Source organism: Chlorocebus sabaeus, chromosome 17 (assembly GCF_047675955.1).
Source record: "Chlorocebus sabaeus isolate Y175 chromosome 17, mChlSab1.0.hap1, whole genome shotgun sequence".
Lineage (NCBI taxonomy): Eukaryota > Metazoa > Chordata > Mammalia > Primates > Cercopithecidae > Chlorocebus > Chlorocebus sabaeus.
Genome location: NC_132920.1, coordinates 69,971,748 through 69,997,672, shown reverse-complemented (window position 1 = coordinate 69,997,672; position 25,925 = coordinate 69,971,748). Strand labels below are relative to the sequence as shown.

The 25,925-nt window shown below is 37.7% G+C and overlaps 2 protein-coding genes across 9 annotated transcripts in view; one reads left to right on the top strand and one right to left on the bottom strand.

Moving 5' to 3' along the window:
• Nucleotides 1–10,281, top strand: part of COL9A1 (collagen type IX alpha 1 chain) — a 192,225-nt gene extending 181,944 nt beyond the window's left edge. For all 8 annotated transcript variants that reach the window (XM_073006130.1, XM_008013581.3, XM_073006125.1 and 5 more), the window contains 2 exons: nt 187–264; nt 9,349–10,281. In XM_073006130.1, the coding sequence (XP_072862231.1) occupies nt 187–264; nt 9,349–9,533 (263 nt within the window). In that variant the 3' untranslated portion in view covers nt 9,534–10,281. The remainder of the gene's footprint in view (nt 1–186; nt 265–9,348) is intronic.
• An 8,785-nt stretch (nt 10,282–19,066) lies between these two features.
• COL19A1 (collagen type XIX alpha 1 chain) overlaps nt 19,067–25,925 on the bottom strand; it is a 334,506-nt gene continuing 327,647 nt past the window's right edge. Inside the window, exons 51-52 of the mRNA XM_008013598.3 lie at nt 19,454–19,531; nt 19,067–19,285 (exon numbers count right to left, since the gene is read on the bottom strand). Coding sequence (XP_008011789.3) covers nt 19,158–19,285; nt 19,454–19,531 — 206 coding nt within the window. The 3' untranslated portion in view covers nt 19,067–19,157. The remainder of the gene's footprint in view (nt 19,286–19,453; nt 19,532–25,925) is intronic.

Below are 25,925 nucleotides of genomic sequence, written 5' to 3'. Positions count from 1 at the left end.
TTCCCCCCTTACATCTATTAATAGGATGAACTTGATTTTTGCCTTGCTGCATACTCACTACAATCTAGTTTATGGCAATTTCATGACCTTTTGGTTTCTGAATTTTAGATTTGCTTAAAGTTTAAAGATACAGAAGTTTATTTTTATAGATATGCAGAAAAATAACATTTCTTTAATGTAATGCAGGTGACTTGGGAGAAAAGGGGGAGCGTGGCCCTCCAGGAAGAGGTCCCAAAGGTTTGCCTGGAGCTGTAGGTCTCCCAGGTAAGTATGCTGTATAGCTGAGAGGAGGAGGTACCCAAATTGGTAGCAAGTCGACAGCCTGAATTGAATAAACTTTTAAAATAATTGTTATTTGATCACCTAAGCATATTAATTATTCAGAATGGCTAGCATAGATTTTTCAAGACCAGCTTTAGTAAAGAATGATCTGTAAATCATATCTGTATTCTTTGTCAGAAAATAGGTATCAGGACTTGAAATACTAATTTCCTTAAATGCTTCAAGAAAAATAGTGTCAAGGTCCAGGCACAATGCACTTGTTATAAAATTCTAAATACATTGGATCCTATCTATTTCTAAAGCAGGTGATAGTTTCCTTTTTTTTTTTTAATCTAAAATGCCAGAGCAGTAGGAAAATTAACCAGTTTTTAATCTCTTGCACAAAAAGTGACCGAAATTTTATTTTAAAAGCTCCCCTTTCAAACACCCTCCAAAACCCCACATCCACAAAAAAAAAAAAAAAAAAAAGAAAGAAAGAAAGAAAATACAAAACTGAACATTCCTACTCATAACCACTAAGAGCCACACGCAAGCCACACATCACAGCTGCGTCAACTGAGGTGACAGGGTAGCCCCTGTGTGAAGGGCCCAGAGTCTGTCACTGGGCCTTCTGTTCTCTTTATACACTGGCTACCCTGTCACCAGAGTCCAGGCTGGAACACACTCATCCCTTGAGAAATGACTTACAAGCCCAAGCACAGAGGCAGCATAGCAGGGCCAAAAGCCAGTTCAGTTTAAAGACATGAATGATGCTCAACTTTCCAGCAAACGCTCTCATTGTGACGAGGCAGTGGCTTAGGAAGGCTCCCAAAGCCTTAGGGGTCTGTTGCTGAGGAGAATTGAGATGATACTTGCTTCCACAATGGTTTGGGAAAACTTGGTTTAGGGAAGTTTAGGAAAAGAAATTACAATTTTCGAATTCTGCCAGAGGCTGATGTATTTAATCACAGCTATAATTGTAGCCAAAAACATCATTGCTTTCCAATTATCCATTTCATTGCTTCTGGGGATTGCGTTCTCATTAAAATTTTTTTTTAAAAAACATGAATGTGTGGAGATAACTCAAACACTGCCTTTCTAAAACTGATTCATGGGCTCGTCAAAATGTTTTCACAAATTGATAAATTTTTATAATTGGAAATGGAAGATTTATGATTAGAAATGAAGGAAAAATCTGGCTTAAATGGGATTTAGAGAAGATTTTAATATGTGGTAAAGCTTGGATTCATTGATTGGTGTTTAGAAGAGAGGAAAAGGAAATAGAACTTACTAAAGGTGTTTGTCTCTGTCACCAGTGGTAGGAATAGGAAGTTTTGAGGCTGATAACATATTATCATCACAATTTACTTAACTATCTATATATTTATGAGATAGCCTAATAACTTCTTTTCTCATTTTATTGACAAATCACTTAACAGTTCTTGAACCAGTGACTTGCACTATTGGCAACATTTTCCTTTATTGAAAAAGTATTCTGGTTTCTAGGGATTCTTACTTTGAAAAAAATCTGTTGGTAAGCCACATTTTCAATGTAAAGATGAGAAGATGGAGGAAGATCAGCTCCATGTGTGCTGTGTCCCAGACTGTCAGGAGCACATTATCTGCCACCTGCAGTAAACCATTTTCAGAAGCCGAGTTGATGGGGGCGCAAACGGGGTGCCCAGCCAGAGGGGCTTCCCTGATTGCTTTTTAGAACATCATACCATCCACGTGTAAGCAAATTGTGAGGTAGGACAAGATCATCATCGGCAGCCCTCCCTGGGATCACTTATAAACAAAATGATTAATTTCAGCTGATCTTGGATTTGATCTTAAATCTGAATTGTTAAAACATTTTGTGCACTCCCTTTTCCAGGGGACTCTTAATACCTGTCCTTTCTGTTTTCCTTTTCCTTTCTTCCTTTGGTCGGTCCTTGCCCCTCCTTTCCTAGGATTCACCTCCAAAATCGTCACCCTTCTCTGATCTCTCCCCTCCTCTCACTTTGCTCTCTCCCCATCAGCTCTGATTGTCTCCCATCCTTCTCACGTCCCAGCTTACTCTTCTTTCTTGATTTCCTTGTTATGGTTACTCATGTCTCAACCTCGGTAGCCTTCCTTTTTTGGACTTTTGCTACCTTTTAATTGAGAGCATATCTGACACTGTTTAGTGAAAAATCTGAGTTCCAGATTATTTTTCAGGAATATAGGCTAACTTTCAAAAGCACAGATGCCAGAGAAGAGGGGTCTGCTGCTGGGTCGTTTTCTGCGCTTTGGCCCAGTGTCCTCGTGTAGCACGCAGGTGAAAGCACCAGCTGAGGGCTTGGGTTTCGAGGTCGGCCCATGTTCTCTTGTTGACACCGTGCGTATGCTCAAGTCAGTCAAGTTCCTGACAAGAGCTTTTTGGGTCATTCCTCCCTTAAAGCTAGTACCCGAAAGTGGGCTGTTTGAAGAGTGGCTTCTACAATTCAGACATCCCAGGTTCACATTTTGACTCTGCCACTAACTAACTTTATGACATTGGGCATGTTACTTAATTTCTCTGCACCTCAGTTCTCCCATTTATACAACAGTGATTACAAGAACACCTCTCTGATAGTGTATTTCTGAGAAATAAAGAAACTCAATCCATGTAAATTGCTTAAGACAGTTCCTGGCTACAGTAGACGCTCAAGAAATGTTGGCTGTTGGTACTATTGTTAATAAAGCAAGTCCACTTTTTGCTTTTTAAGGTGGATCAAGGAGAGCGGAGGGCAAAGCTGGGCCCCAGTTCAGCCCTTGCAGCTTTTTTCTCTTGCTCTTGATCAGCAGTAATATAGTACTCTTCTCTAAATCAGCACCGCCCCGATGCCTCAGACCTTCTCTCCATGAAAGTCTACTTCAACTCCAAATCACAAATGCAAAGTACTGGGTAGCAGTACATCATTTCACTGGTTAACTGTCCACTGAGGCTAGACTGCTTTTTATTTCCTGGTAGAGCTTGAATGTGTCTAGGAATGTGATTTCTGATCTCTCGCAAACATATTATTAATAGGACTTTAAGGCCTGAGGGACCTTCAACCAGATTCTGTGCAGGGATTTGTCTGGAACCTTCTAGATAAATACACATCTTACCTAAAAGAAAGAACCTAAAAAAGAAAGAAAGAAAGAAAGAAAGAAAGAAAGAAAGAAAGAAAGAAAGAAAGAAAGAAAGAGAAAGAAAGAACCTGCAGAACAGCATATTCTGCAACCTTCTTTGTTGTTTCTATTGTTGGATTTGGGGCTCAAATCCTCCTGAATAAAAAAAAAGATAGTTGGATCATTCTTTGTGCTAAGGCATTTAACATATTTTTTTACGATATAACTAATATCATCATTTTCCATCAGTTGTTAGAGTTCCTGTATTCTTTCTGGACAGTTTTAATTCCCTGTCTCCCCTCTCCAATGCTCTATCTCTGTTTGTTCAGTGTTAAGTATTACATGCCCTGTAGAGACATAATGCTACATTGCTTGTTATGGAACACAGGTTATTATAATAACCATTACATTGATGATTATTTTGGCTACAGTGCTTTGTTGTTTAAAAAGTACACATACACAATCTAGTTTGTTTCTCACAGCCAGGAGTAGGCTGGGCAAATATTTAAGAAGTGCAGACATGGAGCCAGGCTGCCAGGGGCTTATGCACTATTCTTTTACCTTGAAGTGCTTCAGTTTCCTCTTCTGTGAATGGAAATCACCATGCCTACCTTGTATTTAGAGCATATATGCACATGTTAATACATGTAAAGCTCTTGGAACATGTAAAGCCTGGCATATGGCAAGCAGACACTCTGCAAATTTAACTATTATTACTGTTGCTTCCTTTTTCATAATATATTTGAGAAAATACAGACAAAAGTCTCTCAGGTAATAACAAGACATATTCATGTTTCCTGAGTCTGTGTTCACAAAGTGGACAGAGTGATTGGCTGTCTGTCCAATCATACGATTAGTTTTTCTTTGTAACCTAGACACGTGAATTGGGCATGTCCCATAACTGCTGGGTGTCTTGCTTCTTTCTCTGCCTCTCTTGCAGAGCTACATGGATCACATTAGCAATCCCTGGAACTTTACTCTCCCCCACCTTCAGTTTTGTGCCACAGGTCAGCCAGTGTTATTGCTTGGTTGGTTGTCTTATAGGTCTGTCTCTGTCTGCTGCCACCAAACTTGCCCATTTGGGACTAGTTCCTTGTCACTCTGAGGATTTTAAAGGAACATATTTATTAATAATAATGAGTCCTGATTTCCTCTTTGTGCACTCACTGGGGCAAAACATAAATTAAATGACAAATCATTTGAATGTGAACACCAGGAAAGTGACTTGTGAGCTGAGATACTTTTTGCCTCTTGGACATGGAAGTTATAGCTGGCTTTGTGCTGGGCTATACTAGATTGTAAGAATATTTGTTTATCTTGTGCAAAGTCTACAGAAAGGTGAGCTTTGCTTGAGACTATTGAGTGGAAAAATACACATGCACACATTCAGTTCTGGGCTAAGTTTTTCAGTACCTAATTATTCAATTTCCATTGCTGCAGCTGTTTTATTTGGTTGCTGGGCCTTACATAAACCAATTTACAATTCCTTAAACATATACTGCTTTGTCAAATACCACAACATTAAGCTCAGGAAATATAAGAAAGTCCTGGCGCATACAAAAAGTCTACATAACCAGTGGATTAATTATGAAATACCCTATTTAATATGAAATTATTCACTTTATTTTATTTTACTTTTTTACTGTATACACAGTCCCTTTTATTCCATAGCATGTATTAGGTAAGGGGTTGCCTCCAGAATGAGCCAGCCAGGATTGGCTTCCGTCAGTGTAACTTGACTACCCTCTAGTGGTTTTATAGAGAATGATATAGATACTCATTTGTTAAATAAATAATAATAATTTTTTTAAAAACCATGAAATGTTTGGCAATAACATTTCTAAATATTTTATTTTAATTGACATATAATAGTTACACTTATTTATGGGATACATAGTGATGTTTCAATGGAAATATTATATAATGACCAGATTAGGGTAATTAGTCTATCCATCATCTCAAACATTGATCTTTTCTTTGTATTGGGAACATTCAACATTTTTATAGGTCCTTGACATTTCAGAAAACCATGTAATCATTAGGCAGTTAGTGTAAGTATCACACACATGAGGCAGGCAGAGCAGAATAACACTTTAGATCCACGCTTTCTCTTTCTAAAGAGTTACAAAGCAGTTGGTAGATACTCATTAATGCAGCTGCTGGACTAACCATTTATGCCCATTTTGTGAACAGTTATTATGAGTCAGCTTCACTTTTTGAGTGATGTGGACTGTGGACATAGTGTCACCCAACTGAGGCTCCCACATAGTTCAGAACATCCATGAGAGCAAAGGTCCTGGGTCAGGACTCTCCAGAGCCTGACAATCTGCTATGTTAAGGCTGTTTTTCTCTGGTATTTCTACAGGGCAAAACCTCAGAAAAATATCTTAGTTTCTTATGATCCATTAGAGCTCTGCAAAAATCAATACTGCTCTTTGTTTTTGTGCCTCTGTCTACTTCCTGGTCAACTCAGGCCCAAGGAATTAAAAACAAACAAACAAACACAAAACAATGACAACACACACACACACCCTGCCACACACCTCCACACCCTTCCACAGAGTTAAAAAATCAATAGGTGGGAAAATGCAGTTAGATTAGTGCAGTGGCTAAGGGTCTTCATTTCTAGCTATATGACTATGGACAATTATTTGATCTTCCTAACTCTCAGTTTATACATGAGAAAAATGGGCTCAGTAATGAGCATAGTGTATGGCACATGGAAACGAGAAAGCATTCTCATTACGCGTTGGTGATGATGATGATGACATCATCCAAAGCTCCAAAGTGGTAAATTGCTGCATTTGGCAAAGGCAGAATTGGATGAGATGCACGTTTCATAAAATAAATCAAGGGTAGACAGGATGGCTTCATCAACCCTTCCCTCAGAGGATAAGCAGAAATTTGGAATAAACTCAGCAAGGTAAAAGAGAAAAAGAAAAACTTCTCCTGGAGTGTGTTGCTGGGGAACCAAATGTGAAAATCTAAAAAGCTATCCTTCTGCTTTTTCATATTGTTTGTGTATTAGAGAATGAATTCTCTTAAACTTAAGGTTTTTGGCTGGCTCTACAAATGTTGAAAAAAAATTGAATTGGTTGCTAACATTTAAACATTGGGAGATATTTATTTAAAAACTCAGCTTCCTGGCTTCTCTTGAAAATTATCAGAAGTTCTGGCAACACTGGCATGTATTCCCCGATGGCAGCTGTTAGCTGGAGAAGAGCTGCTGCCTGCATCCACTTTCCAGCTCACCACAGGCCTCACTCCTCCCTTTGGTCTCCCCAGCACTTATGTGGAATATTAGTGGCCAAATTTCATTGCATTTGTCCTTTACGTTTCCATCTCATAAAAACAGTGGGGGAATTTCTTAATCCAGGCTCATTTCTTTGTCACATCAGGGATCAGCAAACTTTATTTGTGAAGGATCAGATTATTTGGCTATGGGCACCATATTGCAGCTACTCAACTCTGCCCTGGTATGCCAAAGCAGCCACAGACAATATGTAAACAAATGGCCATGGTTGTGTTCTAATAAAACTATTTACAAAGCCAGGATTTAGCTCATGAGCTGAAGTTTGCCCACCCCTGGTCTAAGTGACCATCCCAGCCCCTGTGCTCATTTGGTTTTCTACCTCTTCTCTGGGCATTTCCTTCTCCTAAACTTGATTTGATTTTAAGGCACACCTGGTGTGTCTCAGTGGAGACATTCCTACTGATAAGGTGCATGAAAATCAGATTTAGATCTGGCTCATCTTTTAAACCTTAAAAAAAACCAACTTCACCTTTAACTGCATCTGGTGTTAAGGATCTTAACAGGTGCTGCTGAAGGCATCGTTCTGCTACAGCTTTATCTACAGATGCTGGGGATTAGGGAGACACTTTCTCAGGGGCCTCATCATTAAAAGAAAACACATAATGGTTTGCTTCATACTAACTAGGTATAGTGGAATGAAAGTGTATGGGGTAAATTAGGGAAAATGACTTATATCTCTGTTTATCTATAGCTTCGAGATGGATAATTATTCAAAGATAATTATTCCCCCTTAAAACTTATTAATATATTGCCCTATGACATTGCTCTGTGTGGATCAAAGTGTATGCAGCAGGGGAAGAATGAGATGTTATGTAAAACGAGATCTCTGCCCTACCTTCTTTCTAAAAGTATGTGAGATATATGTAATAAGACCACTGAATAAGGCCATATTACTATAGTAAGACCAACAAAAGACATGTAATAAGGCTACTCAAATAGAAAAAGAAAACTAAAAACCACAGAGAAAGAAGGAAAGTAACCAAATATAAGCAAATATGTAGTTGAACATGTAGATTTGGCTCCCAGCTTTTTGGCTGAAAGACCAAGTTAAGATGGCTGAGATGGAATGAGGATCCCTATATTATTTTGGCATACACAATTTGTTTTACATGATTCCTCACCACCACTTTTGCAATAATTGTGTGAAAGTGCTGCTGGTGCATTGGGGTAAACATTCAGCAGACATTCCTCTTTGTTATGGGGTGCTGTGCCTCAGAGAGTGTGCCCCATTGAGGGCAACATACAACCCTTAAACACAACAAAAGGAAGACAAGCAAGAAATGTCCCCCAAAGAACCAGCTATGGCAAAGTTCATGTTGGGGTCACCTTTGATGAGAAAAATATCATGAAATTTTGTAGGGCACATGGCACAGCCTTCTAAAAGATATTAATCAATAATATCTCAATAATTATAATAATAGCCCCTATTTATCAGGTGCTTTCAATTGTAGAATTTAATTGTTATTATTATTATTTTTATTTTTAAGATGAAGTCTTGTTCTGTCGCCCAGGCTAGAGTTCAGTGGCGCGATCTCGGCTCACTGCAACCTCTGCCTCCCGAGTGCAAGTAATTCTCCTGCCTCAGCCTCCCAAGTAGGTGGGACCACAGGCATACACCACCATGCCTGGCTAATTTTTTCACATTTTTAGTAGAGATGAGGTTTCACCATTTTGGCCAGGCTGGTCTCGAACTCCTGACCTCAGGTGATCCGCCCACCTTGGCCTCCCAAAGTGCTGGGATTACAGGCGTGAGCCACTGCGCCTGGCCTGAATTTAATTATTAAGAAAACATTGTAGCATCTTGTAGATGAAGAAACTGAGAGATTAGTGACTTGTTAATGTCACATCATTCATAAATGATAGGGCTAGAATGTAAAGCTATTTGTCTCCAAAACCTGTATTTTTAACCACTCAACTATACTTCTGCCTGCCCAGATGTTGCTCAACTATTAGAAGTAAGGAATACTGCTACTTGCATTCAAAAGAAATACAGTGTGAGCCACAAATGTGAGTTGCATGTATGATTTTAAATCAAGTAGCCACATGAAAAAGGTAAAAATAATCAAGTGACATTAGTTTTAACAATATAGTTTACTTAACTCACTGTGTGCAAAAGATCATTTCATCATGTAAGAGGCACAAAACTTTTTAATGAACTATTTTACATTTTTTTATATGAAGTCTTTAAAATCCAGGTGTGTTTGATACTTAGTTCATCTCCATTTGGCCTCATCACATTTCAGCGCTCAATAGACACCTGTGGCTGGAGGCTACCATGGTGCACAGTGCCGCTCTACTGATGGAAATGTGGGTTAGAGACACTAAGGCCTCTTTCTACTTTTTATTTCCAAGAAAACCCAAGTCCAAGGAAGGGATCTTATTATCATCATCATCATCATCTTCATCACCAATCATCACCAGTCATCATCCATCGTTTCCATCATTTAGATCTGGCTCATCGTTTAAACCTTAAAAAAAACCAACTTCACCTTTAACTGCATCTGGTGTTAAGGATCTTAACAGGTGCTGCTGAAGGCAACAAAAGCGTTTGTTAAGCCCCTTATCTCAGCACTGCTAAGCTGTGAGGGTCCAGTGCCCTCTGCCAGTTTGCATCGATAAGGATTCTCCTGCTCACATGTGCAATCTTCTGTGTGTTTCAGGTGACCCAGGCCCTGCCAGCTATGGGAGAAATGGCCGAGACGGTGAACGAGGCCCCCCCGGGGTGGCAGGAATTCCTGGTGTGCCTGGTCCCCCGGGACCTCCTGGGCTTCCCGGTTTCTGTGAGCCAGCCTCCTGCGCCATGCAGGCTGGTCAGCGAGCATTTAGCAAAGGGCCTGACCCGTGAAAGGCTTAGTGCTGCATGACTCTCTGCATGAACCACGCCTGGTGAAGGAGCTTGGGGGAGAAACACCACCCAAAGCTGGGGCAAAGATGATTACCTTCAGCATGATTACGGAAGTCCTACTTGACAATCACATTTAGAAGAACGGTGCTATTCAGTAAGTTCTCTTTCCTTTCCCTTGGAGGGAAGACAGCAGAGTCATCAGTTAAAAAAAAAAAAAAAAAAGAAAACCAAACACCTCCCTTGAATAAATTTATACTCCTGTTCCCAGGATCTTGAGCTTTAGTGTGCTATACCTATGTGTCTTATCGTGGGCCACTGTGCCAATAAACAAAACAACTGTTTGGTTTACCTCAGTTGCAGTAGTTATTTTCATTTAGATGTTGTTCTCAGATTATTGTTTCAGTTATATAGAGGATTACTAGACTAGTTATGAAAAAAACCCCACTACATTCAATAGAATTGGTGCTTAAAATCCCATCGATGTGCTGTCTCTGGAGTAAGAAAGGGCTACATCGCCCAAAATGATTTCCTTATGTCACGTATTGGTTTTCTTCTTCAGCCTGAACTTTTGTTGAACTGTATGTACTGTACCCCAAACCTGTTAATATTTTGACTGCTTCTATGTGAAAGCAAAGAAATAATTTTAATACTCTGGCATTCATAAATTTTATTGATGAGATTATTTATTTTAAAGGTTTGAGGTAACATCTCTGGTTGTACCAAAGAAGAAATAAATATGGTTTCTTAATCTCTTGCATGTTTTCTTATAAATAATCATGTTCAATGAAAAGAAGCTACTGAGCTTATTTAGATACATTAAACATTACTTAACTACTGGTTCTATAGGTGTATATTTATAATATTAGTGGTTTTTCTACATAGAGTAATTAAAAAAGCTGTTCCACAGAGGGTGTTACCCTGTGACGGATGTGTGTGTGTGTGTGTGTGTGTTTTAGTGTGTATGGGGAGAGCTCCATGGACCTTTTTGAAATATTAATTCCCTAGAAAGATGTGCAGCTGCATATGCATCTATATTTTTGTATAGTAGTTCAGAGATGTCGTGGACTCTTTTAAGTCTAGCTTTGCTTTATTTCTAGGTTAAGAATCACTGCGTTCATTCCAATGGTTTGTTAGCTCCCTCCTACTCAGAACTTTATTGCAAACATGATTTATGTTTCACCATTTCTTGTAAATTTTATAAAGGCAGCTCAGCTAAAGCACTGTATTCTTAACAAGTATTTCCTGACCACTTAAGCACTTTGTTATTATTTATTTAATCATATTGACTTGCTGTTTCATTAACATCTACTTAACTATCCAACAGACTTAATATATTCATTTTATATCACAGAGCCTATGAGTAACCTGTGCTGGGGCATAGAACAATAGCTTAACATAGTATCTTTAGTTTATGGAACTAAATTCTGTCAAGTCAAAGAAGAGTGAGCCCTAATATAATACTTATATATTTTTTCTCATGTGTATTTTATACATTTAAAAATTCTAGTCCTAGTTGTTTGGTTAAATCAATCATTATGTAATCTGTATTTGGATTTCTTTAAAACTGCTTACAGCATCTAGTTTTATGCTTCTAGCATGAATTTTGCTTAAGAAGATTCTTTGCCATATAGATCAGTGCTATTTACATAGACTGAAAGAATGTTCTTTCCCTTTTTTCAAACATGATTTTTGAAAATAAAGGTCTCTGTTATAGCTCCCTAAAACAATACAAAAAAAAGGCAAACTTTTTCAGGAGCTGTGATACATAATGAAATAAATGCATAGAAATTATCCTTTCACCAAAGTGCTTTTATTTTAAATAGCGTGACATAATCAAATACAATAAAAGATAAATTAGATAATCAAACGTTTCTAAGTTTTATAATATTCATAAGACAATTAAAAAAAAATGTCAAAGAACAGTTCACTCAGCTGTTTTACAAACCTGGTTATGTAAAGGTTGTACAACAAGCTCCACAGATACAGTCAGCAACATTGGAAACAACCACTTAGAAACAGATGATGCAAAACTACCACATTCCAAATGGCAGGAATGATTCGTTATAAATTTCAGGTAAGTGAAGTAGTTTACAGAAGCAGAAGATACTTGACTTAGAAATTGTAAGGAAAAGCCCCCAGCAAATTCTCTCCATGAAAGAGAGCTGATAAATGTTGAATCTGACCAAGTATGTCTCTCTAGCAAAATAGAAATCTCAAATCCTCTCTGAGATATTTTTGAAAGTTGGACGAAGTGGCAACTAGAGCATTCACTGAGAGAGGAGAGTGTAAATAAATAAAGTTGGTTCGAACCTGGCATGTTAATTAAGGGCAAATGATTCCTGATTTATTTCTAGCCAGTGCTTCTATGGCAGTATGATATGATTTTCAACCCAAATATCTGACATGTTGGTTAAGAACTATGCAAATCACTTCCTAGGCTGATTGAGCACATAAATTCACTGGCATGGTTTTGGGTAATTGGCTTCTGCACAGCAGAAGAGTATGAAGGAGTAATCATATCAGGATAGGTGATTGATTTGATTAACTTTATATTTCAAGCTGACTGCACCAAGATTGTTGTTCTTAAACATCATTAGTAAAATCTGATTTGCCACCTGAAATAAGCTTAATATAAATTCTTGCTTTAGAAGATCACCTGTATTGTATTTTTTTAATTTTTTGGTGATTATAGTGTTTCTGAGATATAGTCTCTGAGTTTAAAAGCAAACCAAGGCCGGGCATGGTGGCTCACACCTGTAATCCCAACACTTTGAAAGGCCAAGGTGGGAGGATAGCTTGAACCCAGGAGTTCCAGACCAGCCTGGGCAAGATGGTGAGTCTCCTATCTCTACAAAAATAAAAACAAATTAAAACATTAGCCAGACATGGTAGTGAGCACCTGAAGTCCCAACTACTTGGGAGGCTGAGGTTGGAGGATCGCTTGAGACCAGGAGTTTGAAGCCATGGTTAGCTATGATCACGCCACTGCACTCTAGCCTGGGCGACAGAACAAGACCCTGTCTCTAAAAAAAACTAAGTAAATCAACATAGGTGGAAAACCAATAGAAATACTGATTTCCAAATATCAAGAAAATCGCTTTACAATATTTGCTGGTAGCCTGACAAAAGAAGTGAAAACTCAGTATTAAGGAAAAAATACTAGCAAACTTGCAATCTTGCTGTTTATAGAGGGGTGACTGACATAAATGATTTTAATTATCTTTTTTAAAAAGAATACTTGTGTTCAATAAACATAGGTCAAGTCATTTTGTACAAAGTAAAATAAATACTTTTCAATTGTGCAGTCTTCTTTAGTGAGTTGTGATCCAGGGCATGACAGTATAAAGTACCTATGACTGAGGAACTATTAAATCAAAACGGGCTGACTGTAGTAATGCCTGTCTGTAAATACACATGCTCAAGTGCTCTTTGAATGATCAACGAGAGGAAGTGTAACATATTTGATTGATCTGGCTATCAGGAAGTGGATGTTGCTAACTGAAAATTACTTTTAGTTTTAATAAATGGTAATTCATGCTAACTCTCTGCTTAACATGCCTTCACAAATTACTCTTGACTCCAAGTTATCAAAACATAGCTGGAGAGAGAACAAGTGAGGGAAACTGTCTCCAACAAACTACCTCTCTTTCTGAGATATATTTGAAATTCCATTTTGTCTCTAAGTTGAAAATATGTGTGTGAAAAGACAACAATATTCTTTAGAGCACCTAGTTAATTTATCCAAAGGGGGCCTGAAGATAGGAATAGTTAAGAATTATGTAAGTTATTACCCGGTATAAGTAAACATATAAATCCTCTGGCACGTTTTGATGTAATTAATTTCCGTTAAGAAAACCTGCTATGTATTTAACTACTTATTGCCTATTGCCTTATCACTCATGGTGTAAAAGCTTCTATGGATGAGAAAAGTTAATTGTGTTATTTCTTATCTCCCTCAGGGACCTCTATAGCAAAAAGTCTCATATGATTTTAGTAAGATGATCACTCTGGGGGTCAAAAGTCCCAAAGGACTGCCTGTTTTCTGGCTTTTGTTTCTGTTTATAATTCTCATCTGAAATAATTAGACTAGGGTTTTTATGAACTAGGCTTTTATGAACCCAGGGAGATGGGTGACAAACTTGATTATTTCAAGCTGAGCTTGAAAGCTTATTCATGTGACAAAGAAAACTATAATGATGGTATAAACATGAACCCTGCAATAGACCAATTAAGGTTCCTTGGACACCTGTGGGGCTCATGGTTCGCCAAGAGTGCTTCTGGAGCATCCCCATGGTTGACACCAAACAGAACGGACTGAAGTGTGGAGCTTCAGCCATGGCAAGTGATGAAGAGTAGCTATGGCCTTAATAATTGCACCTTAGATTTCCTTGACATAGGGTCAGATCCTTTATTGCTGAGACAGGTGACAAGCTCATTATGCATAATGAACACGTAGGAATCAAGGCCTCAAAGCATTACGCCCATGTGGGATTTTGAATAAAACTAGTGCCATTGCACTTAACATGAGTGTATTCAATTAAACCTTAAAGAGTTTGATGAGGTAAGATAGAGAGCAAACAAGATGGGGGAAAACACACCCTAAATGTTATTTAAAAATAAACAGTTGTAAAATATGCCCAATACAACCTGAATTTACAGACATTAATATGCTGAGAAACATCCCCAAAATGTACTTTACTTAACACAATAAAATACAAAGTTGTAAAATAGCCAGCATCTTTACTTACACCCGGAAGCTTAGTGTGGTCACACAATACACACACTTCTGAGGAACTTAAATCTTATTTACCCCTCATTTAGTGAAGCCTCCCACGTTATTAGTATTCACTTTTGACAAATTCATGGAGCAAACAACTAACTCCTCCGGTTGTACCACATCGCTCACTACTGGATCTGAACTTGCAGTTTTTTTTCCCACTTAGATTTTCTTAGACGTAGCTTTGGTCTTATAAGCTTGTCTTATCTTTCAGGCAAAGTTTTGCTGTGCTGGGTCTACTTATCTGGATGAGTTTTCTCTGTGTTCACTTGGTTCTTCATCCAATTTAACCAAATCGATCAGTGACTCTAGCATGATTTTGTTGAGTAAAACGTTGGAGTTTTAGCTCCAGGTGTGCCACACAATAAAAATGCTGACACTCATTTGTGCTATTGCCTGAGACTTTTAGTAGTTGAACAAATTTAACATAATTAATACTACCTTTACCAGCCAACTAATAAATCAACACTATTCAACGTTGTAAGACACTTTGAATTATGTAGGCATACAAGATACAAATTCAATTCTCTTCTGCATCTCCTCTTCTTCAAAGCCTGCATAATCTATGTGAGCAGAGATGGTACAAAAGGGGGATGGTACAAAAATGCGTCAACACTCAAATATTAAGAAATAACGCTGGGAAACCGTAACAGTGTGTCTTCAGAAGGTGGATACAGACAAATGTGAAAAATAACTTAAGAACAAAAGCAATGGACAAATCTGCAAAACTCTTCTGAGTATCCATTAAAACAACTTCAGCAAAACACTTAACTGAGAAATTACCAATCCCAGTGTATTATTAGTCTTAGGAAAATAAAAATGGTACTTTAAAAAAAAAAAAAAAAAAGGTGTTCCTAATCGTACTTTTGTAAATAGTGATGTATTCTAGAAAAATATAAACATTATACAAATCTAATTGTAAAATTTTAAGTACACTGAACAATATAGAGTTTAGACATTGTGTAGTTTTATAAATTGTCTACTTCTTGTGATAAGCTAAATCTTTTTTCTTGTCTGTTGAAAGACTATCTGTCCTGTCTAAAAGGTAGGATAATTATTTAGCTGTCTTCATATTGATCACTAAAATATGAAAGTGGTGTATAAACAGTTATGAATAGTTAATCTGCATGTTAACTAAGTGTATAAGTACATATATATCCACTAAAGAAATAAAATCAAAACAGTCAACAAACCAAAGGGTACTGTGCCTGTTTCATAAAGATGAAGAAAAACATGAGGAAAAACATAAATTAACAAAACAAATTAACAAAAATTACCTACAAAAATTATCTACAAAAGTAAAAAAAAAAAGTGCAAAGGCAAGAGTCTGATTTAGTTGTCCACTAAACTGTTCGTAGCCTTGTATTTCTGTTAGTTTGTTCAGTTCTTTTGAACAAATTGCTTTAAACACCATCTTGTGGACATATGGAGGTATATCACAGGTTCCCAACAGATGAGAGAGACTGCAGAAAGGCTAAATCTTACCTAACTCATAAAACAGATTCATAAAAATTACTTTATAAGCCAAATATCAAATGATAATTTTCACAGACAACATATTTTAATATAATTGCTTAAGTTCTTTAAGTGACTAAAATTTTAAAGTTTAAACAATATCACAAAATAGGGAAATAAACTTACGGGGTTACTTTGATCGCAAAGTGAAAAGTTTAAAAGGTTAAAACTTGCTGTGTTTGTGTTATGGTTAGAAGTAATGGTTAATGTCTTCAGTTGGAAAGAACAATGAACAAATTCATGAATTATTCTTCTGTTTTTCTTTGGATTCCAAAGGCCATAAATATTAATTGAAGTCATACTTTAATCTTGGCATAGAAAGACTTCTATCTGGAAGTGTTTTGAGCTTGGTATAAAATGTAAGATTGGAATTCAAACATACTTGTATATGGAAATCACAGTTTTAATATTAATCGTCATCATGAGCCATAATTATTTTGTATTTAAACACGTATGTTGTTTTCTGGAGTGCAAACGAGATAATTCATGAAATTGAATAATTCTTCTCCCCTGCTTTGAACATCGTTAACACCTATGTGGAAATAAACACGTTTTGGAATGGAATAAAATGGTACAAGGGATTTGGCAACCATTAAGTCATTTAGAGGAAAATTTCCCACCCTACTTTGGGGCCCAAATAATTTACTTTTTTTTAATTAAAGGAACTGGGCAATTGCCAAATCTCAACTTCATTTGGTGTTAAATTAGGTGGATCCAGCACTTCTTGCTGCCCTTTGTTGCATATCATGTGTACAGAGCTGAGGCAGGAAGAAGTATCTGAAGGTAAATAATAGAGTAGGGTGAGAAAGGCTTGTACCATGTACCATGACATAACTAGAAACAGGACATAGCCCTGTTTCTCTAGTTATGTCAAATTTAGTCATATTTCCCAGTTACAAAAAAATGAGTTTGTCATTGTGACAAGTCCACTTTGTAATATGCATCACTCATCCCATCAAATTACCTGAATAAATCCAAATCCTTGAAATAAGAATTAACAAGTCAAGCATTAATGTATTTAGAAAGATTTCTAAATATATAATTTGTAAGAAAGAATGCATGACATATTTCGTAGAATAAAAATGAACAGTTAATAAAACAAGAAAATGAATTGTCTTTGTATGTCTATGAAAGGAACAACTCAAAAACCAAAAAACAAAAAAAAAGTTGATTACCATCAGCAAAAAAGTCCATGAAAACATTAAAATGATAAAATAAATATTTTTAAATTAGCATAGAGGCAAAAAGATAAACAACCTATTAATTAATATGAAAAAATAATCTTTGAAAACATATAAAATGTTTAGCTTTATGACAAATTCAAGTAAATTAATATGAGTGGCAGATAAGTTGTAAGCGTTTAGAAATTCAACAAATTAAAAGCTCAAGATATACACATAGCACCGAATTTTAGATCTATGTACACTTTTTCGGGATAAATTACCATTTTACTAAGAAAACACATATGTATGTTCCAATTGTGTAAGTTTAAAACACAGCACCATTGTAGGTATTGCACAAGAAAGAAAATGAAAAAAAAATGTCAAAACGCTTACAATAAATAAAATAACCTTGGAAAATTAAATAAATAAACTTGGAATTGAAATATACAGTATAATTCAATATGAAATACCTAAAATGTTGTAGGTATGCACAGCCATTGTAGACAGTACCTGACCAGCAGTTCATTAATCTATAATGAAAAACCGGTTCAAATCACGGATGCATTGGAACAAACCCTGCCTTAAATTAGGCATGTTCCTCAGACACAACTCTGTTCACAGCTTTTTCCAACTTCAGTGGGCTAGCCTTTCTAAACTCATTTTTCAGTTAACAGACAAAAGCAATCATCCCATCCTGTTTTAGCCAAATTGAAATCTGCACTGCTCCTTGAAGAGGAGTGAGTCCTGATTGCTGTGGCCGGCAGGCTCTCGCGGCATGTTCTCACATCTGTGGGACCCACCGTCTAACTTCTGCAACATCCTCATGCCCAGTTATTCTGGAGAATCAGTGCCTGCCAACCAACAGTTCCTCAATGAATGTACAGCTCATCAATAGAAAGACTGTTTAGTCATTTGATGATCACTGTATTTTTGCTTCTTTTCAGAGGACATGGTTTTTGGAGTGGGTGTGAACTCTTTGGTCTGAGCACTAGTTGCATACTCCGTCCTATGGTTTTCCTTTGTTGAGCTGTACCTCTTGCTGCAGCTTCTGGAGAAATACAATTCTCCTTAAGAGCTTTTGGGTTTCACCTTCTTAATATGCATTTGCTGACACTACACATCCATCTTTTAGGACAAGTGAGTCCATTCGTTACGTATCCCATCCTTTGTTCTGATGGTGGCTTCTTGTCTTAAAGTCTGAGGGTGATGAGGTCATAAGGATGATGGATACAAGGGCCCAAAGATCTTGCTAGGCCATTGAGGCTTTAAGAGTACCGAAGACAGCTTGGTGGCTTCACCACCAAGCACCTTGTAGGGAAAACAGCTTTCTGTTTACCAAAATGAGAAACTGAGTGAGGGGACCACAGAGTATTAGGCTTTCTTTGCAGAACTCATACACAACTGGAATTTGATACTCCCTTTTCATGTACCACTTATTCATGCCAGTGCTGATTGCTTTGAATTGAGATCATTATACAGAATTAACAAAATCATCTCAGTAGTTGGCTATGCTGGGTGTTTGGGCTCCCTGATAAAACAGTTTCCTGTGGTTTTTCTTTTTTTTTTTTTTGACAACAGAAGTTGTAAAATGAAGTTCTTATTGCCTATTTTTCTGCATAAGTAGGATAGATGTAGATGGTACAAAAATTCTTAAGTTATAAAAAGTAGTCAAAAAACATTCAACAGGAGCAATGCACTATATCAAAAAAGTTGACAAAATGTTTAGCAATGATAGTAAATTTAAACACCAAGAAAACTTAAAGTCTGAAACTTTAAAATTCAGAAATCAAAGGCCAACCACATGTTGATGAGTCTACAAAATGGATATCATCATCAGTCTACTAAGTCACAAGATGCAATTTCCTTTTGAAGAAGAACTAACGATAAGATTTACTTGCATATTTCATATAAAACTCTGAGTAAAAATCATAGCAATTGTAAAGCAAAACATATGGAATGAATTTGGGAAAAATCAAAAAATGCTGATTTGCAATTGCTATAGGAATAGGATTCAAATGGTTGCTTTTAATGTCTGGCTTACTCCAAAAAAAAAAAAAAAAAAAAAAAAAAAAAAAAAAAGCAACCCACAGATGATGAGGGTTTGATGGTATTAAGATAGCTCCAATGGCAAGGAGGTGTCACCAGGAACCAAGTCTTCTTCAGGTGTGTTCATTTCCCACCTGTCCGCTGATGGGCCTGAGACACAGGATAGAGGCAGTCTTCTGGGTTACATCTTCCACTGGGTCCTGGGGGGCCCTGGGGGCCTGGGGCACCTGGTGAGCCTGGCAAACCCAGAGCTAATGACATTAAAAAAAAAATCACAATGCAGATCACATATGGCCCTTCCTCTCTCCCACCCTCTAGCCAACATGGATCACTCGACTTGACATATAAGCACCCTAGGGGGAAGCATGGTTCTCATTTTTAAAGGCTTGCTTGTGTTGTGAAGATAATATCACTCTTACCTGAAGTCCCAGGAAGACCTGGACTCCCTGGCAGCCCAATTCCAGGTTCACCTCTTTCTCCCTTCTGTCCTCTGTAGCCTACGTGAGAAATATACAAAAAAGAGACACACCAAAAGGGTTCTATGGCAACACAGCACACACAAGAACCATTTTCTGAGTCTGTGATAATTATGTGATACATTTGCTTAACATAAATAGTATATTAGCTAACTGTTTTGCATTAACCACATATTAAACTTACATATCAAATAGATTAGGTATAATAGGGCAATGAGGATCTTAAAAAACATGCAATTGCTATAAAAAGTTCCAACTAGTCAAACTTTTTTTTTTTTTTTTTTGAGACAGAGTCTTGCTCTGTCACCCAGGCTGGAGTGCGGTGGCACTATTATCTTGGCTCACGGCAACCTCCACCTCCTGGGTTCAAGTGATTCTCCTGCCTCAGCCTCCTGAGTCGCTGGAATTACGGGCACTCACCACCACTCCTGCCTAATTTTTTTGTATTTTTAGTAGAGACAGGGTTTCGCCATGTTGGCCAGGCTACTCTCGAACTCCTGACCTCAGGTGATCTGCCCGCCTTGGCCTCCCAAAATGCTGGGATTACAGGTGTGAGCCACCGCGCCCGGCCCCAACTAGTCACTTTTTTTTTTTTTTTTTTTTTTTTTGAGGCAGAGTCTGGCTCTGTTGCCCAGGCTGGAGTGCAGTGGCCGGGATCTCAGCTCACTGCAAGCTCCGCCTACCAGGTTCACGCCATTCTCCTGTCTCAGCCTCTGGAGTATAGCTGGGACTACAGGCCCCTGCCACCACGACCAGCTAATTTTTTGTATTTTTAGTAGAGATGGGGTTTCACCGTGTTAGCCAGGGTGGTCTCAATCTCCTGACCTCGTGATCCGCCCACCTCGGCCTCCCAAAGTGCTGGGATTACAAGCGTGAGCCACCGCGCCCAGCCTAGTCAAACTCTTGATAGCGAGATTTTGGCTCTGAAAATGATACCTAAATAAATCAATCTTGCAAATAGCTATGACAAGCTGTGTGAGCCCTCTTCAGTAGGAATTCTGATTGAAGGCAAGGTATAGGCTAAATGAAAGAAGTATACAAAGAGTCTTTCTTAAAATGAGAACAAGATAATATAATAGGATTATGGACCTTATTCCAAGAAGGAAATGAAAGGAACAAATAATTCAAGATTCTAATAAATGATAGCAAGAGCATGAGTATATGTGGGTTAACTTATCTAAAAAGTCAGGTCTGTGTTCAAATAATCGACTATAAACATTACATCTGCTCTAAGTAACGTTTAAACATCCACCCCATGTTTGAATGTGGCAGTGTATAACTCCAAAGGAGCTTCAGAAAGCTAGGAAACAAGAGGAGATTGAGAGTCTCCCAAATGCACTCCATCAGCTTAAGATATTTCAACAAAAATGAATTAGGTTTAAGATCTGTCTATATTTTAAAACAAAATTATTCTTACTATTTAATATGCTTGCTATTGGCTGAGCCACAAGAGTACAGAGAAATCTGTGCTTCCAGAAGTCATTATCCCTGCTTATAAAAAGCATAAAGCATTTTTATCTGTGTTTTATACATTGGCACCCATGTAATACTTTGTCTGAATGAAATGTTCCATGCTGTAAGAGTTTCACAGTGACGGCAAATAGAGTTTTTATTTCCAACTTTTTCACACTTAAACAGCCCCTTAAAGATCACTCCTTGTCCCAAATGGACAGAGCAGCCATGCAGACTCATGTGGACACAGAGCAAAGATATCAGTAGGAGAGCATCTCAGTAGGAAACAGTAGGCTGTGACTTAGTTGTGCCTTTTCATAAAGGTGTGCTGTTACAGTAGAACATGGCAGGAGGAGAAAATGTAATGCTCCCTGTGAACAGTATATATGATCAATTATTTCCCATTATTGTTGAGAATTAGATAGCAGTTTTTAGGATTATCATTTTCACTTTGACTAGGCCATACAATGTGCACATTATTATCTGAACAACATTGGCAATGGAATCACCACACACGTATTTATTTGCTTTTTATGTATGACCTGATCATAAACATGAAACTAGTGGAAAAAAGAATATATGTTAAAAATATTTTGAAGTATATAGCAGAAATACACCCACCAGCAGGAAACCTTCAGATATTTATATTTGAAAATTGTGTTAAAGATATTCAATACAATCCTAGACCCTAGAGAGAACAGTGGCTTTGACATGTGACATAACAGCCTTAGTTGATCTATATTCAAATTTAAAATGTTTCCAGGATTTCTTTGATATAAGTGACCTTCATTTAGCATATGTGAAGAGCAGGAAAAAAATGTGTATACTTAGGGTCATTTGAAAGCACCCTCCCAAATCCATTACTTAAACATTTCTGGAGTAAAATAATATTTATTACCTGAGGTATATTTGATAATTTAACTCAGGTCCCACTATTACAGAAAAGTTATAAAATTGACCCTTGGCTATCTCAGTAAGTACTTAAGATTACAAGTTAAAGATATGAGGAATAAAGAATAATAATTTAAGATACATGAACTTTTGATTAGTAAGAGGATTAGCAAGACTGTAACACAATTCCAAATGGAGAATATATTTGCTAAAACTTACCTATTTCATTTAAATGCAGCTCTCGGATTTGCAATATAATGCAGAAATATATTATTCCACATGAATTTCAGTTCATGTGGTATTACAAATTAAGAAACTGTAATTTGTGTATTTGTATAAGGTAACATTTACCCTTCTCCTGTCAAATGTAACAATTTCTTTGCACAAATTTATCAGTTCATTAGGTTAATAATTACTTGGTATTAATAGATAAAGCGACTGAATTGCACAAGTACAGAAGAACTTTCTACTCTTGAATTTCCTGTTAAAGTCCCAAGCTCATTCATTATGAGGGCCGCCATAAAGCCGTAGGGTCTTTTTTTTTTTTTTTTTTTTTTTTTTAATTACTTCATAACAAACTCCTGGTAGGAATGCTAACAAGGTCAATAACAGCTTTCCCCATTTATAGAATTGAGGTTTTCATCTCTTCAGCGTGGGCCTGTCTTTAAATTTGGAAGAGGCAGGTCTATCTGCAGACACGTATTTCCATAGACAATAAGTCTACAGGATGGGCCAGGCACAGTGGCTCACACTTGTTATCCCAGCACTTTGGGAGGCCGAGGTGGGTGGATCACCTGAGGTCAGGAGTTCAAGACCAGCCTGGCCAACATGGTGAAACCCCATCTCTACAAAAAATACAAAAATTAGCTGGGCGTAGTGGCAGGCACCTGTAATCCCAGCTACTTGGGAGGCTGAGGCAGGAGAATTGCTTGAACCCAGGAGGTGGAGGTTGCAGTGAGCCGAGATTGTAGCCATTGCACTCCAGCCTGGGCAACAAGAGTGAAACTCTGACTCAAAAAAAAAAAAAAAAAAAAGTCTACAGGAGGACAGCTTGATATAACTGTAGCTCATGTAGGAAAACAAATAAAACACCAGCAGTGTTCCTAATTGAAAGCAGCTAGAGGTACTAGTCATTGATGAAACCTGGTGCTTGGTGTAGTTTTTCAGGTGGTAGACTGTGTTTATTTCTAGTAGGAAGATTTCAGTTTTGACTCCAGAGATTTACTTCTAAAGTGGTAAATCTGTGCACCTGTATACATACCGGAAAAAGGCCAGAAAATGGATGCTATTGGCATTTTAGGAGGGATAGTTGTTTACGGTGGGCATGGTGGGGGTGGGGTTAGGGGTTGCCTCGTGCCTTACAAGTTGTTTAGCCTCGCTGGTTCTGGTCCACCAATTGATAGCAGTGCCCTTCAGTCATTCTGACACACACTCACATGTCCTCCCATATCCAAAGCCCCTAATGCTAATAAATTTGAAAGGTCGAATCTATACATCACAAGTGCTTCCTATAAACAATATGTATGATCAATTACTTTAAAAGTGCACAAGTAAGAACTACTACTCCCACTACTGTCCTTTTGGAACTGATGCAGGGTGCAGGGAATGGATGTAGCTGTTTTTTCCTACTGACCCCACATGTGAGGTTCCTTCTGAAATGAGTAGGGCTTTAGGTGTGGTATCTATTCCTTGAATGGAATAGGTGATGGAGAATCAGCTGTGTTTGAGAAAAAGTTTAAGTGAAGTCTTTTCTCATAAAACTCACTTGAAAGAATAAGGTCTGTTAGGAAAATTCGCCTCTCCTGTTTATATAGGGGAACTCAGCTGAATCATGCTTCTTGGGGTCTCTTTTATTCTGATGTGGCACATTTTAGCTCATAACCGGGAGTACCAGCCATGAGGCCCTGTGCTGCAAGCCCCAGGTGGGAATGGACACCAAGGAAAGTCCTCTCAAGGCAGCAGGAAGCCAATACTCAGAACCCCATGGGATGGCTAAAATCTAAAAGCTGTTTGGAAGTGTTTTCAATTTAAAAAAGACATCAACAACCACCCCTTTGGAAACTTAGAAAAACGGCAAATGAGGTGATGCAACTCAGAATCCGAATGGTTTTTCTTTTCACTTTAAGAAGATCAGGGTGCTGAAGGCGGAGATCAGGGTGCTGAAGGCAGATCCTCAAGCTTTCATGATCAGAATCTCGGTAGGAGCGGCTCTTCCTTTTTTCAACATGAATTGTGTACCTCTCACAGTCTCACGTTGATTTTCTCACTGCTGTCTATACGTTCCTGCTTCTCAGAATAAACACAGGAAACTTTACGAAACCCCTTTATACTTTTGTCCTTTCCTAAAGATAAAATAAAGGACTCATTCCATAGTGCATATTTCTTTCTTTTTTTTTTTTTTTTTTACTTTTTTTTCTCTTATACTTTAAGTTCTAGGGTACATGTGCACAATGTGCAGGTTTGTTACATATGTATACATGTGCCTTGTTGGTGTGCTGCACCCATTAACTCGTCATTTACATTAGGTATATCTCCTAATGCTGTCCCTCCCTCCTACCCCCTCCCCACAATAGGCCCCGGTGGGTGATGATCCCCTTCCTGTGTCCAAGCGATCTCATTGTTCAATTCCCACCTATGAGTGAGAACATGTGGTGTTTGGTTTTCTGTTCTTGTGATAGTTTGCTGAGGATGATGGTTTCCAGCTGCATCCATGTCCCTACAAAGGACATGAACTCATCCTTTTTTATGGCTGTGTAGTATTCCATGGTGTATATGTGCCACATTTTCTTAATCCAATCTGTCACTGATGGATATTTGGGTTGATTCCAAGTCTTTGCTATTGTGAATAGTGCCACAATAAACATACGTGTGCATGTGTCTTTATAGCAGCATGACTTGGGTATATACCCAGTAATGGGATGGCTGAATCAAATGGTATTTCTAGTTCTAGATCCTTGAGGAATCGCCACACTGTTTTCCACAATGGTTGAACTAGTTTACAGTCCCACCAACAGTGTAAAAGTGTTCCTATTTCTCCACATCCTCTCCAGCACCTGTTGTTTCCTGATTTTTTAATGATTGCCATTCTAACTGGTGTGAGATGGTATCTCATTGTGGTTTTGATTTGCATTTCTCTGATGGCGAGTGATGATGAGCATTTTTTCATATGTCTGTTGGCTGTATGAATGTCTTCTTTTGAGAAGTGTCTGTTCATATCCTTTGCCCACTTTTTGATGGGGTTGTTTGTTTTTTTCTTGTAAATTTGATTGAGTTCTTTATAGGTTCTGGATATTAGCCCTTTGTCAGATGAGTAGATTGCAAAAATTTTCTCCCATGCTGTAGGTTGCCTGTTCACTCTGATGGTAGTTTCTTTTGCTGTGCAGAAGCTCTTTAGTTTAATTAGATCCCATTTCTCAATTTTGTCTTTTGTTGCCATTGCTTTTGGTGTTTTAGACATGAAGTCCTTGCCCATGCCTCCATAGTGCATATTTCAAACCAACCACTTAATTTTAATTTTAAATTTCAGATTAATTTAGTTAAGCTATATTTAAGATAATAAATATTGTCAAGTTGTCATAAGTGGAACAAAGGTTTTTGCCAATATAAGCAACGTTTGGTTTCAAAAACTTTAGAAGACACATGAAAAATTATTTAAAGTTCAAAAGTTACCATCCATGAGCTCTATTAGCAGAAAGGTTCTAAAATTTTTTAAAAATGTATTTCGGAACCAAATGGATTTCTTCCCTGACAATCACTGAAAACAAAACAAAACAAAATGTCTCTTCTAGAAATTTCGGAGGAGCCACCATCAGACAGGATGGATGAGTGGCAGAACACACTGTGTCATATTCAGAAGCCACCTTTTCTTCCCAACCTATGTTGCATTTCTGACTTCAACTCTTTCTTAAACTCAATCATGCTGTGTCATTAAAAGGACTAATTCAGACAATAGCACCTGAGGTTTGCATGGTCACTGGTGATTTTAAATGCATTTTTTTCTTTCCTTTTTGGAAAAAAAAAAAAAAAAACCACTCAAATTGAGCAGAGCAAAGCTTGTAAGTTACATGTATAA